Source organism: Myxocyprinus asiaticus, chromosome 41, assembly GCF_019703515.2.
Source record: "Myxocyprinus asiaticus isolate MX2 ecotype Aquarium Trade chromosome 41, UBuf_Myxa_2, whole genome shotgun sequence".
In the NCBI taxonomy this organism is placed as follows: domain Eukaryota; kingdom Metazoa; phylum Chordata; class Actinopteri; order Cypriniformes; family Catostomidae; genus Myxocyprinus; species Myxocyprinus asiaticus.
This window is the reverse complement of record NC_059384.1, coordinates 21072368-21086082: the sequence shown is the minus strand read 5'-3', so window position 1 is coordinate 21086082 and position 13715 is coordinate 21072368. Positions and strand designations below refer to the sequence as shown.

General features: G+C 39.6%; 1 protein-coding gene across 11 annotated transcripts in view; it reads left to right on the top strand.

Moving 5' to 3' along the window:
- Nucleotides 1–13715, top strand: part of LOC127432196 (nuclear receptor coactivator 2-like) — a 138860-nt gene that overhangs the window by 83489 nt on the left and 41656 nt on the right. For all 11 annotated transcript variants that reach the window (XM_051683070.1, XM_051683076.1, XM_051683068.1 and 8 more), the window contains exons 6-10: nucleotides 4046–4223; nucleotides 6294–6476; nucleotides 11563–11664; nucleotides 12088–12228; nucleotides 12709–12856. In XM_051683070.1, coding sequence (XP_051539030.1) covers nucleotides 4046–4223; nucleotides 6294–6476; nucleotides 11563–11664; nucleotides 12088–12228; nucleotides 12709–12856 — 752 coding nt within the window. The remainder of the gene's footprint in view (nucleotides 1–4045; nucleotides 4224–6293; nucleotides 6477–11562; nucleotides 11665–12087; nucleotides 12229–12708; nucleotides 12857–13715) is intronic.

The following is a 13715-nucleotide window of genomic DNA, read 5'->3' as shown; positions in this document are numbered from 1 at the left end:
AAAGGGGACATGTTTGCACCCTAATATTAACAAATAGTTTGATCCCCCTTCAGACTTGAATGTTTGGTAACATCCTTGCGATTTAATTAGTCATTGTGAATAGTTTCTATTGCTAAATGTTGTTTTTGAACATTTTATCATTTTGTTTTGATTAGTCTCAAAAATTGGCATAAACAGGGCTTAGGCTAAATCACGTATCCTGTGAATTCTCCAAAGAGCCTTCCTCTGCCGGGTGAGCAGGCAGGACGCCCAGCTCTAAATGAAACCATACACCCATCCAGTCCCGCTGTCTTCCTCACACCCTCTCCATCCCTCTCTCTCCACTTTGAGGTATTTATAGCCACTGAGGTCCGCCGTCACTGAATCAACACGTAGAGGATGCCAAATATAGCCACTGTGCTCGTGTACTCGATCTCCCATCTGTTTGAAATGGGCGAAGGATGGGACAGTTCGCACACACACGCTATAATGCACCTAATTAAAAACCACTTGCAACAAAAGGCCAGAGAGGGGCAACTCAGCCGACTGCCCTTTTCCACCCGACACCCATAAAAGTCCTTCCAGTGTCACCCGGGCACAAACTCGCAGAAAAACTCGCACACACTTGTATGCACAAACAGGCCTTGTGTAAAGCTTTTCGCAGTGCTTTACGACCCCCTGCCCCACTGAAACACCCCATTGTTTGCTGGGAGAAGCTGAAGTGTGAGCAGCCATAGTATCCGCTAAAGCAGCTTTGTGTTCTTTGGAGCAGTGTGTGGGGATTTGTTGGGTGTGTGTGTTGATGTGTGTGTGCATGCCAAACTAGCTGTGCTATTGGGTGTATGCTTATGTCTGTGCCTGCCTTCATCAGCTCAACCAGTTTTAGTGTCCACACCTCGGCCTGTGACTCTGCAATGAGCTTGGAGACTGGTTTTGGAGCCAGAACCCAGATTCTACAATGAACATTAAGTAGCGATACCAAACTTGTGTAACCAAAATTTTCTTAAAGCAAACATTGAAATGTATTAATATTGCCATAGGAATATTTTGAATAGGCACATTTTGTAATGTTTTCTAAATGTCTCTTGAATTTTTTCTGGGTTGTATTTTCTTTCCTTTTCCTTGCATAGTTTTGTTCATGGTTTTAGAGAATTAGGCCATTTTCTGCAACCATGTTGGCATCTTCTTAAATTGGCGTCTACCTTCCACAGACCTGTAACCCATTTTTGGGTCGCGACCCACCAGTTGAGAACTGCTGGTATACGGAGTTATGTAACCATCCATTCCAGGAAATTGTGGACAGTGGCCGAGCCCACCCAGCCTCATTCATGTTGCAATATTCGTCCATCAGCACATTTTACTGAGTTGCATAAGCTTGGCTAAATAAAGGTGGATTTGGCATTCCTCTGTATTTACTCTGTTATGTTTGCTGAATGTGCCCACCAGCTGGCCACATCTAGAGCAGTGCACAAACAGGGTCTCTCTCTCTCTCTCTCTCTCTCTCTCTCTCTCTCTCTCTCTCGCTCGCTCGCTCCCTCACTCTCTCTGTTTCCATCCCTTGCTTTATCTGCTCTCTGGAAAATGTATGTTTGTTCTTAACAGCTTGAGTGCTTTTCAAAACTGAGTGTTTGTGAAATAATTCTCTCTGTTACAAAGAGGCGCAGTGTTTGTTTTGCTGATAAAAAGGTTTAGTGCTTATTATGCACCAACACAGATTAAAGAATGAATTCAGAGCTGCTGCTCCACATTCTAAAACAAACAGCAGCTTTTATAGAGATTGCTGGAGGCCCTCAGGGGCCAGACTGCATTCAGAGGCCTAATTGACACCATCTTGATAGGTAATGCTTGACTTAAGGCTGTGTTATTTCAATTAAGACTCGTCAATAGCATTTCTGTCACACGCTATCAGGCAACAAGATTTTTCAGCAGAGCTCTTTTACGATCAACACAAGCAGGCAAAAAAGTTCCTTTTCATACACATTACAGATAAAAGTATTAAATAACACAGCCTTACCACAAATAAATATGCTAAACTACAAGTATCTGAACAAATGCAACTCAAGACGCAAAATGACATAATAAAAGCCTTTCTGAGGAGGTGTTGATTTTTTTTGTTCACAGCTAGACAAAGCTACAAATGGAACTGTATGCAGGGGTCTCAAGACACGTTTTAAAAGTAATTTTTCAAATTGACATGCCATCTTAAAAATGCAACGCTCGTGGGGGCCTGGCTAGCTCAGCGAGTACTGATGCTGACTACCACCCCTGGAGTCGCGAGTTCGAATCCAGGGCATGCTGAGTGACTCCAGCCAGGTCTCCTAAGCAACCAAATTGGCCCAGTTGCTAGGGAGGGTGGAGTCACATGGGTAACCTCCTTGTGGTCACGATTAGTGGTTCTCACTCTCAATGGGGCGCATGGTAAGTTGTGCGTGGATCGCGGAGAGTAGCATGAGCCTCCACATGCTGCGAGTCTCCACGGTGTCATGCACAGCGAGCCACGTGATAAGATGTGCGGACTGACGGTCTCAGAAGCGGAGGCAACTGAGACTTGTCCTCCGCCACCCGGATTTAAGTGAGTAACCGCGCCACCACGAGGACCTACTAAGTAGAGGGAATTGGGCATTCCAAATTGGGAGAAAAGGGGATAAATATAAAATAAAAATAAAAAATGCAATGTTCATGGCACAAGATGCACAAAAACAGAGTAAGTCATTAAGTAACAGCAAAGGACATCTGTTTGCATGTGTAGGCTGTAGTGGCGATGCTTAATGAGATGAGTTTAAAGATGCAAATTTTTCTGAGACTGTTTTACCGTGCTGGTTTTTAATTTTCTACTTGCTAAAAACAACATGCTAATTAAAGCACAGCTGCTAAAAATATCAAAACAAACAAAAGAATAATCTAAACTAGTAACAAGCATTACCTCAATAACTAGTCAACTTGTTGGATGACTATTTAACCATTGTGACCCATACAAAAGCAATAAACTTGATTTTACCACAAATTCTGATTAGCTAAACGGATGCAACTTGAGGCACCTTCTCTTCATGTACAATGCAACAAATGCTCAACATACAGTATGCGACACAAATATGCACTCTGGCCGTACCACTTGCACACTCTAATAGTCATAACCTGTAAACTGCATTTAAAATGAGGAAAAGCAGCTGCTCTCTTTCCGCTGTCTTTTTGCACTAACAGTATCTCACAGGCAAGTCTGTTAAAATAACCTCTTTACTGCAACTGAAGGGATCTTCTTATTTTTCCTGCATCTAATTACTTTATTATGGATTACCTAAACTGAGGAGCGAAAACGCTGTCAGATCATTATGTTCAGCTTATTGTTGCTCAAACCACTCGATTAGTTTTTAGGCCACACGCACTTACAATTACATTGCCTTAATCCCTTTGACTTCACTTGATCTGTTGTTTAGAGCAGTGTTTCTCAACCAGAGGGTCGGGACCCACTAGGGGGTCTCGGTACACTCCCAGGGTGGCCTCACGATCTCTTAATATTTTCTAAAATAAGATAGATTATTATAATTTTTATATAATTATTATAATTCAACTTACTGAAAATGCCAAAGATGTAATATCTCCCTTCAACAGCTTGCTTTTTATGAAGAATATACAGTTCTAGACATTTCTGGAATCACAAATTTCTCATGATTAATTGTTTTAATCTATTGACGCTAGTAGTTTCTTTCAGTAGAAAACTTTGAAAACAAGCTTTGTCATCATTACGGTAGAAGTATCAAAGGAAATATATTAGATATATCTTAAAATATATATATGTATTTGCCTACATGGCAATTAGATAAAAAAAGTTGAGAACCACTGGTTTAGAGAGTCTACAAGGTCTTCTGCTTTTTCTGGACGTCTCTTTGTTTTGGTTCTGCTTGTTATCGCTTCTTCCCAATTAAAGGGGTAGTCTTTCAAATAGAGAGCTTGGTGCCAGGATGTGTTCTTGTCCTCTTGATATAATAGTGTTTGTGTTGTTGCTGCACATCTGTACTGGATGTGTAGTGCTAATGGCCTCTATTCTTTTCCTCCATCTTCCCTCCAGGCCTTAGATGGGTTCTTCTTTGTGGTGAACATGGAGGGGAACATCGTGTTTGTGTCAGAGAATGTGACACAGTACCTGCGGTATAATCAGGAAGAGCTGATGAACACCAGTGTGTACAGCGTCCTGCATGTGGGAGACCATAATGAATTCGTCAAAAACCTCCTGCCCAAGTCACACGGTGAGATGATTTTTTGGGTATTTCCTTCCTTCCTTCCTTTCCCCTTTCCTGCCTTCCTTTTATTTCCTTGCTTTCTTCCTTTTCTTCTCCTTCCTTCCTTCCTTTCTTTTTCATCTTTTTTCTTCCTTTTCTTTCTTTTCTTCCTTGCTTTCTTTTTTCTTCCTTTATTTTCCTTCCTTATTTTTTCATCCTTCCATTCCCCTTTCCTTCCTTTTTCTTCCCTTTCCTTCTTTTTCTTTTCTTCCTTCCTTCCTTCTTTGCTTCATTCATTCTTTCCTTCCTTCCTTTTCTCCTTTTATTACTTTTCTTTCCTCCTTCCTTCCATTACTTGCTCCCTTTCTCTCCTCCATCCTTCCATTACTTCCTCCCTTTCTCTCCTCCATCCTTCCTTCCAACTTACTTCCTTGCTTCCTTAATTCCTTTTTTCCTTTCCCTTCCTTACGTCCTTCCTTTCTTCCGTTTCTTTAATTCATTACTTCCTTTCCTCCTTTATTCCTTCCTTACTTCCATTACTTGCTTCCTTTCTTACATTACTTCCTTTCTTACATTGTTTCCTTTCTTTCCTCCGTCCTTCTTTGTTTTCCTTCCATCCTTCATTCCATTACTTCTTTTCTTTCCTCCTTACTGTCTTCTTTCCTTCCTTCCTGCCTTCATTCCATTACTTAGTAGTTTCTTCCCTCTTTTCTTCCTTTTCCTGCCTTCCTTTAATAACTTAACTTTCCTTCCTTGCTTCCTTTACTTTTTCTTCCTTCCATCCCTACCCCTTTCTATTTTCATTTCTTTCTTTCTTTCTTTCATTGTTTCCTTCCCATTTACTCCTTATAGGAATTTTCTTTCCATTTTCATCTTTCTTTTCAGCAAAGCCTTATGTTGGCCACATTCCTCAACACTTAAGTGTAGCATTGCCAGAAAGTTACATTTTCCACCACGCAATAACATTAATCAGGCATTAGGAACTGGGATTTAGAGAGGAATAACAGAATGTCCTCCTCCCCCAGTGGCAGAAGGGCAAGGTCACCTGCAGAGGACAAAGAGAGGTAGTGTTTAGGGCTGCAAATCGGATGGGTATTGGTTCAAATCCGTGATCCACGGATGTGGCAATCCCCACAACCCACCAACACATCTGATTCAGTTACTCTAATACTGAAGCCAAGTCAGGATTGATTTGAATCAAGTGTATTTTTATAAGGACGTGAAAAAACCTTCAGGCCCAGATCATTTGTTCTCTTTATACCCTCTTTAGATGGGGGTGGTGCTTAATGGTTAAATCTGATTTAGGTTGCTGGGTTCAACCTCAATAGGGGCAATTCATGAACAATGCACTACAGAATGCACATAATGACAGTGTGTGAGACACTAACTATGTGTCCGAATCAGACGTGACGTGATAAAGCGTCAAGCAATAAATAGCATGTCTTGCATGCAAGTCTAAGTTTGTGTCCTTGACTGTTTTTAAAGACAGTGAGTGAGTGTTATGAGAGTGATTTACAGTGTAAACTGTCTAACAGCTAAAGCACAGCACGCTAAGCACCACCATTTAATGCACCAACACTAAAGAATCTAATAGCATGTCATCCATGTGAATCTGGCATACAGGACAGAAAAATTACTCAAAGGTTAAAAGTTGTCACATCATGCCTAGATAGAATGCAGTGTTAAGTTAAAAGGACTGTACTTGTAATAAGTCGCTTTGGAAAAATACGCATCAAAGGTTGAAGGGGTGGACACACTGACAGTGTTTAAATTGCTGGTGGTCACCAAATAGCATTAATGTCGGTTGCATTCCTACTCCACTTAAGGATTCAACTGTATCATGAGGCTTATCACGTGATATTTTCTATTGGTAGTTTCCCACATTGCATCTCTATGTATTTACATACATTTTAACTCTGCTCAACAGTCTCTGTTGCCTCAGATAGCCAACTCTCATTCAAAATGAATGATTTCAAGTCCCTGTGCCACTACAAATCACTGTCACTGTGAACGCCCCTTAATTCAGTGAGGAAAAGCTAGGGGATTCTGGTTAAAATGATTGACAGTGAGTGATGTCTCTTCACCTCCCTCTTGCAGTGAACGGAGTGCAGTGGTCCAGCGAGAATCCTCGGCGGAACAGCCACACCTTCAACTGCCGCATGCTCGTGAATCCTCACAGCGAGGCCGAAGAGATGCAGGATCATGAGGCACAGCAGAAATATGAGACCATGCAGTGTTTTGCTGTGTCTGAACCAAAGTCCATCAAGGAGGAGGGAGAGGGTGAGCCACGGTTTCTTAAAACACACTTAAGCCACATGATCCATACTGAAACTCTAGATTTAATGCATCAAAGCGGAGCGGGAGGTTTCAGCCAAGCAAAGTGACTACTCCTCTTTCATTGGGTCAGGTGTTCATTGGCAAACATCCCACAAATAAGATTTTAACTCGAAGGTTGTTCGAATTACTTTTTTGGGTCCAGATTTTCCACAGTGTATAAGAATTGCTCTTTCTTAATTTATCTACAACTGTTGTTAGGTGCTGTTTTGTAGTTCAATGACTGTAAAGGGCAGCAGTGAGCAGGGATGTTTCCCTTCCGGTGTTCTGTAGCATCCTTTACAAATGGTAACCGGTTAGAACGAAATAAAAGAGCGGTTTATAGTGTTCTTTTTTTAAATGACTGTAATCTGTGCAAAGGGTAATATACCAGTACCAGTGTTGCCAGATCTTGCAGGTCTTGTCGGGATAAACAAGCCTAAAATAAGGGATTTGCCTCATCCAAAATAAGTGGTTACATTTTTGTGGAGGCATTATCATCATAGAAATCCTAAGCATAGCATACACTAGCTTATTTAAAAAAATAAAATAATTTTCAATAAATGTATTCTTAAAATTAAATATATCCCCAAAAATATTTCAAATCTATGTCTGTCCACAGTCCTGAATGAACTTTATACTGCTTTAATAACCTGTAAGGACTGTATGGATAATTACATTTTAATTCAAGATCTGCTTTTCATTCAAATCCTGGCAGCATCAAATCTGTATTAATGCATCATATCTAATAATAATTCAGAGAAGACTTGGAAACAACTAAGTAATGTACTTTTTACTTCTAATGTTTTTATTATATTTTTGTATCTGGCTCAACCGTGCATGTATACATAGTGATTATTGTATATATAGTTTTCAAAAAGGTCTTCGGCATGTCACAGAAGGCTACATCCACAATGTGCAATTAGGTAAAGAAATATCAGAGCACATGCTTATTATGTTCTATTAAAAAAAAAAAAAAAAAAAAACTATTTCTGGCAACACTTAGTGCTATGATTCCGAATATATTATGTGATAAACCCTTTGGTTTGGTTTCATGAAAAAATTATCCGAACGAAATGTATCGGTTATAGAGCTGTTCAGCCGTGACGTCAATTTGTAGGCGAACCCGGAAGTCAAATTTGCCATGGGTTTCCTTTGGATTTTCTTATGGGTTTTTATAATGGGGTTTTTGAACTTATGCATAATATAAGGTCTGTAGTAAACATTGCTTGATGATACGTAGACTTTTTGTTCAAAATTCACATTTGAGGTATGAAAGTGTGTAATTTACATTGTGGAACAAAACGTCCACATATTGTCAAGTAATGTTTACCACAGACCTTATTTTACTCATAAGTTCAAAAACCCATAGGAAAATCCTGATGGAACCCATGGCGAATTATCTTCCAGGTTTTTGGGCTACAAGCTGAACAGCTCTATTAACCAGTTAACAGCATTTCAAAATAAAGTTTTCATTCTGGAACAATTGAAAGGGACTTTGTTCCCGTTTTCGGTTACGTTGTTTAAAACATTGTTATTTTTCATTTTTCGCTTTTAGTCTTTGAACCAAATTTGCATAGTTGTAACAGTTAACTAAAAATTTGACCTACCAATGAAAATTCTGCCATCATTTCCTCTCCCTTGTGTTGTGCAAACCCATATGACTTTCTTTCAACTGTGGAAAACTGTAGAGAAGTTAATCAGAATGTCCGAGCTGCTCTTTTCCATATAATTAAAACTGATCATTCACTACTCACTTTTATTGTACTGAAAAAAGCAGCTTAGACATTCCGCTATAAATAACTCCTTTTGTGTTCTATGGAAGAAAAATGGTAATATAGGTTAGAAATGACATGAAGGTGAGTAAATGATGACAATATTTTTGGGGGGTGAACTATCCCTTTAAATTATCGGGTGGATGGTTCTGATATTCTTGTCTATCCACAGATAGTTTACATTTACACTCATTTTTACACTTAGTCCAGAAAACATTTATATTTATGGTGACCCTCTCAACCCTATTTGGAGGCTTAGGATAGCAGCCAAAGATGTGGTAAACCAAAAAGAGAAGAGAATGAGAATGAAGAGAAGGAAAGCCTACATCCTTTGGAGTGAAACACATGAGGACAACTTCAAGAATTCACTGTGTCTTTGTTTAAATTTCAGTGCCTCTGCAATTTGAACTAATGTTGAAGCAACACTAAGTGTTGACAGTCGTTCCTGACATGTGCGAGAGAAATGAGTGTTCCAGCTACTGAAAAGTAAGGGAAAAGGCAACGTCAGTGCTCATGGAACGCGCATCTGCTTCCCGCCTAGAGAAATGTTTGAGTGCGTGATTAATTTCGCTCGCTCTCTCTCCTCTTCCACCTATCGGAGTCACTCAGAGTTCAGGGTGCATTGACTCACTTCTCCACTGGATTGTGCAGGTTTTGGTTTTGGCCCTGTCTTGTGTGTGTGTGTGTGTGTGTGTGTGTGTGTGTGTGTGTGTTGGGGGGGATAAGAGATGTTTATATGTTTAATATTGGTCTTCCTCTCTCTCTCTCTCTCTCACACACACACATACACTGTTTAAATTTTGCTGGGTACCGTTGGTGTGTTGAGTGATTGAGTGTCTCTCTTTATGGACCGTCGGTGTTAGCTGTGTGCCAGCTGCTCTTTCAGCCAGCCAGTTCACCCTGCTCACAGCCAATGAGAGAGTGTGCAGGAATGTGTACAAGGAGAGGGGTATCATCAACTGTAAATGTGTGTGAGAGAGAGAGAGAGAGAACAAGAGAGTTTATTACAGAGAGAGACCGAGCGAAGGTTGGGTGTTTCTACGATTCCAAGTGAAGACCACACAAGGAGCTCTACAACAGCCATGTGTGAATGTAAAGGCCTGTTTATATCAAGTCTGATGCAACTAAACAACATGCATATATAAAATATATATATATATATATATGAAAAACATTTTTCTCACCAAAACTATTCACATTAAGTTCAGTGTCAAACTGGTGTCAATTTCTGACTCCTGAATTAATTGTTCAGAATTCGAGTAATTGAAAAATCAACCTGATTTTCAAATAAATAAATAAAAAAAAAGACAGATAATCACAGTGTGATATTTCAAACTCAATATAAAGAAGTCTATAGAGATGCTTATTTTTTTCATTAGTGGTGCCCCTTGCTTAGTGCTTGCTTTGCAGTAAACTTTGGCGTATAACTTGTGTCACCTTTTTGTGCTACAGGCATGAATTTCATGTTTCATATTGTGCGAGTTTTTGAAATAATGTGTGCAATAACTTTTCTAAGCTAATGGACCTAAAATTGTACATGGCGGATGATAAAATGTGCAAAACAATCCCATAGACTTGTATTGAAGGAGGAACCCAAGTCATCAGAGACTTGTGGGTTGGCTCTTTTGACTCTTTTGGGTAGAAAGTTCCACTCATCTTGGCGGCAAGTCTCGGCAAGCACTACTCATGTTTTCATCAGAAAATATAAAAATCAAGATTTCAATTTCAAGTGCACATAGATGCAGCTCCCAAAAGTTAGTCACACTTCACATCATCCATGCTGCTGTGGAATTACACAAGTACAGAGTACCACAAATGAAGTACATAACATCTGATCATTTGGTGGAGCTATATGTAAATACTAATTAGTTAGTGCTTATAAATGTTAGTGCTATTTTAATTAATTATGAAATATGTGTACCATGACTACTGTTACACACGTAAAGCGTTATTAAAAAGAATGTTGTTGTTTTGTATAGCTTGTGTCTTGTCTGTTAACCAGTCTATTTATTATGTCTGATTATGTATGTGTCTGATGTGTCGGACATGATGGCTATGTTATGATTCTTGTTCTCATGTATTATCTTATTGTGGGTGCATGAGAGATGACTTTTCTAACTTTGTCTCCATGGGAGCAGCACAGCAGGGTTAACCTCCACCATGATACACAACTGAAAGGTCACATTCCATCATATCACCCCACGCTCCACTCTGCTCCGCCCCCTCGACACACACACAACAAATGCTTCATCATTTATAAACATCCTTAAAAACCACAGTGTAAAGTCAACATCAATTGCAGTTCACAATTCATTTTACTTCCGTAGTATGACACATGATAATCAATGAGAACTTTTTCCATTGGTAATGCAAGAATATAACCCATTTTTAGTGGCTAAGTAAGGAATTACTTTTTGATTTTACAAATAGAAAGACAAACATTTTTTTTTTTTTTTCAGTAATATGCACCAATGAATCATTCACAATTAGACCTGGAACATGTATAAAGAGAGAGTTCTCCCAAATATGAAAATTCTGGCATCATTTACTCAGCCAGCAGCATATGACCCTGCAGCTCTCGCCTGGCTTTCCACTGACTGAAGCAAAGCAGGATAAAAAGGGAACTGTCTTTCAGATGAGACGTTAAACCAAGGTCCTAACTCTCTGTGGTCATTAAAAATCTCAGGGCATCTCTGGAAACGAGTAGGGGTGTACCCTGGTATGGTATTCTGGCTAAATTTGCCCATTGGTTTATTTCCATCATGGCTTCCTAATAATCCCTTACATATGAATTGGCTACATCACTCCACCCCCCTCCACTGATAGTTGGTGTGTGGCACACTGGTGGTGGTTAAGGAGATTCTTCAATACTATGTAAAGTGCTTTGAGTGTCTAGAAAAGTGCTATATGAATGTAAAGAATTAGAACTTTCCACCCTCATGTTGTTCCAAACCTGTATGACTTTCTTTCATGAAGCACAAAATATGATGTTTGGCAGAACGTTAGCCTTAGTCACCATTCACTTCCATTGTATGTAAAAAAGATGCAGTGAATGATGACTGAGGCTAACATACTGCCTAACATCTCCTTTTGTTTTCTACATATGAATGTCAAATGGTTTTGCAACATTATGAGGGTGAGTGAATGATGGTAGAATTGTCTTTGAATTTTTTTATTTTTTTTTTGACTATCCCTTTAAGAAAGTAAATAAGGTCAATTTTGACTTCATGTTGCCTTTAATAATGTGCTGTCATTTCTCTCTCTCTTTCTCCTCATAGATTTCCAGTCATGTCTGATCTGCGTAGCGCGGCGAGTACCCATGAAAGAGAGACCCATGCTCCCCACGCACGAGAGCTTCACCACCCGCCAAGACCTCCAAGGTAACCATGCCAACGCCGCCCCTCTCTGCTTGCACTCTTCAAAGGGTGTTCACATCACAGTTTTTTTTGTACTCATCTGAGCGAACAGCCCCTCGTTTAAAACAACAAAGACTCAAACTTAAACCTCAAAAGACTGCTTTTAATGACATCATCTGGATTTGACGCCCAGTTTTACAGTGTAAACCTTTGAAAGGTTTTGTCACGGTTCTATTCATTTAGGGAAGTGAAGCGTGGGTCGCCTCCCAGTGCAAGTGTAGACATCTCTGCATGGGTTCAGAATTTGAATGTGGCCCTTCATGCTAGCATGTTGATCTACACTCGAAAATGTTATAAAATAGGTTTAATTTGGTCGATTGCACATTGAGAGTCTTTACACTCATACCAACCACACCTGTTGTCACAATCTGATGTGCGTTTTTGTAGGTAAGATCACCTCGCTGGACACCAGTCTTTTACGAGCATCTATGAAGCCAGGCTGGGAAGATTTGGTGAGGAGGTGCATTCAACGCTTTCACCTGCAGAACGATGGAGACATGTCATTTGCTAAGCGACATCAGCAAGAAGGTACTGAATCTCCCAATAACCCACTTTTAAATCAATAGTATTCATCTGTTTCTTACATACATGCAGCCTTAGCCCTAAATTATGCCTTTGTCTTTGTTCCCCTCTGTTCCTTTATTTAAAATGCTGGCAGATTGACTCTAGCCTCTTGCTTGTTAAAGAAATAGATCACAGATTAATGAAAATTCAATATGACTTCCTTAAAGATAAGTGAGCAGATTGTTGACGCTGCTTTTCTATGCATTAATAGCAGACAGTGGCAAAAATACAATAAATGCACCATAAAAGTAGTTAATGCGACACCTGCACTATATTCCAAGTCCTCTGAAGTCATATGATAGCTTTTTGTGAAAAGTAAGTGTTTATTAACTGAAAATTATACCTTCCACCGTAGCTTTCAAATCTCAAAAGGTTATATTTATGATGCAGCTGTATGTTGCAGTGTTTCTCAAAATAATTTGTAATGTGTGTGTTTGTGTGTAGTGTTAAGGCATGGACAGGCCTTCAGTCCCATCTACCGGTTTTCCTTGTCCGACGGGACCATCGTCTCTGCTCACACCAAGAGCAAGCTGGTTCGCTCATCTGCCACCAATGAGCCGCAGCTCTACATGTCCCTGCACATCTTACAGAGGTACCTGCTACCCAACCGCATGGCTCACAGCGTGTTCCTGTGCTAGAGTTATGCTGTGTCTGTTTATGTCTGAATTTGTGTTTTTAACATAAATGCAATGGTGTGTTTCTGTGTGTTTCTGTGTGTGTTTGTGTGTGTCTGTGTAAACTACCTGCATGAGTACACTTCCAGTCAAAGGTTTGAAACTTTTGGCTGATAGTGTACGTGTTGTAATATGTGACCCCTCTGTTTCCTGTATGATTCGGTTCTATGTGTGTGAGCAGTTGGTCGAAACTTGTTTTCGAGTTTTGACAAGCCCAGTTAATGGCCATATACTGAAACCTCACTGTCATGTGAGAAGATTTGACCATGTTTTCCCAGAGGCCGAAGCTGGTCTCTAAACATTCCATCACTACCAAGAATAACAAACTCCCTCAAGTTACAGCTACACATTGGCTAGCAACTTAATTTCACTCTTGATAATATCCTTGAATTTGATTCTGATTTTATTAAATAGAGTTACTAATTACAAGCAACTCTTCTTTTAAAGGAATAGTTTATTCAAAAATGAAAATTCGGTCATTTATTCACCCTCATGTCATTTCTAACTTAGCTGCTTCTGTGGAACATTAAAAAAGAAATTTTGAAGAATGTATTGGTTGCTCTTTTCCATGCAGTTACAGTGAATGCAATGCTTGTAAGCTTTGAAAACCATAAAAAAAAAAAGAACAATAAAAGTCACATAAAAGTTATCCATAACACTCATGCACTATATACTAGGTCTTCTGAAGTCATGCGGTAGATTTGTGAAGAACAGACTGACATTTATGTTGTGTTCACTGAAAATCTTGACATCCGCACAAGCTCACCTTATTCATGA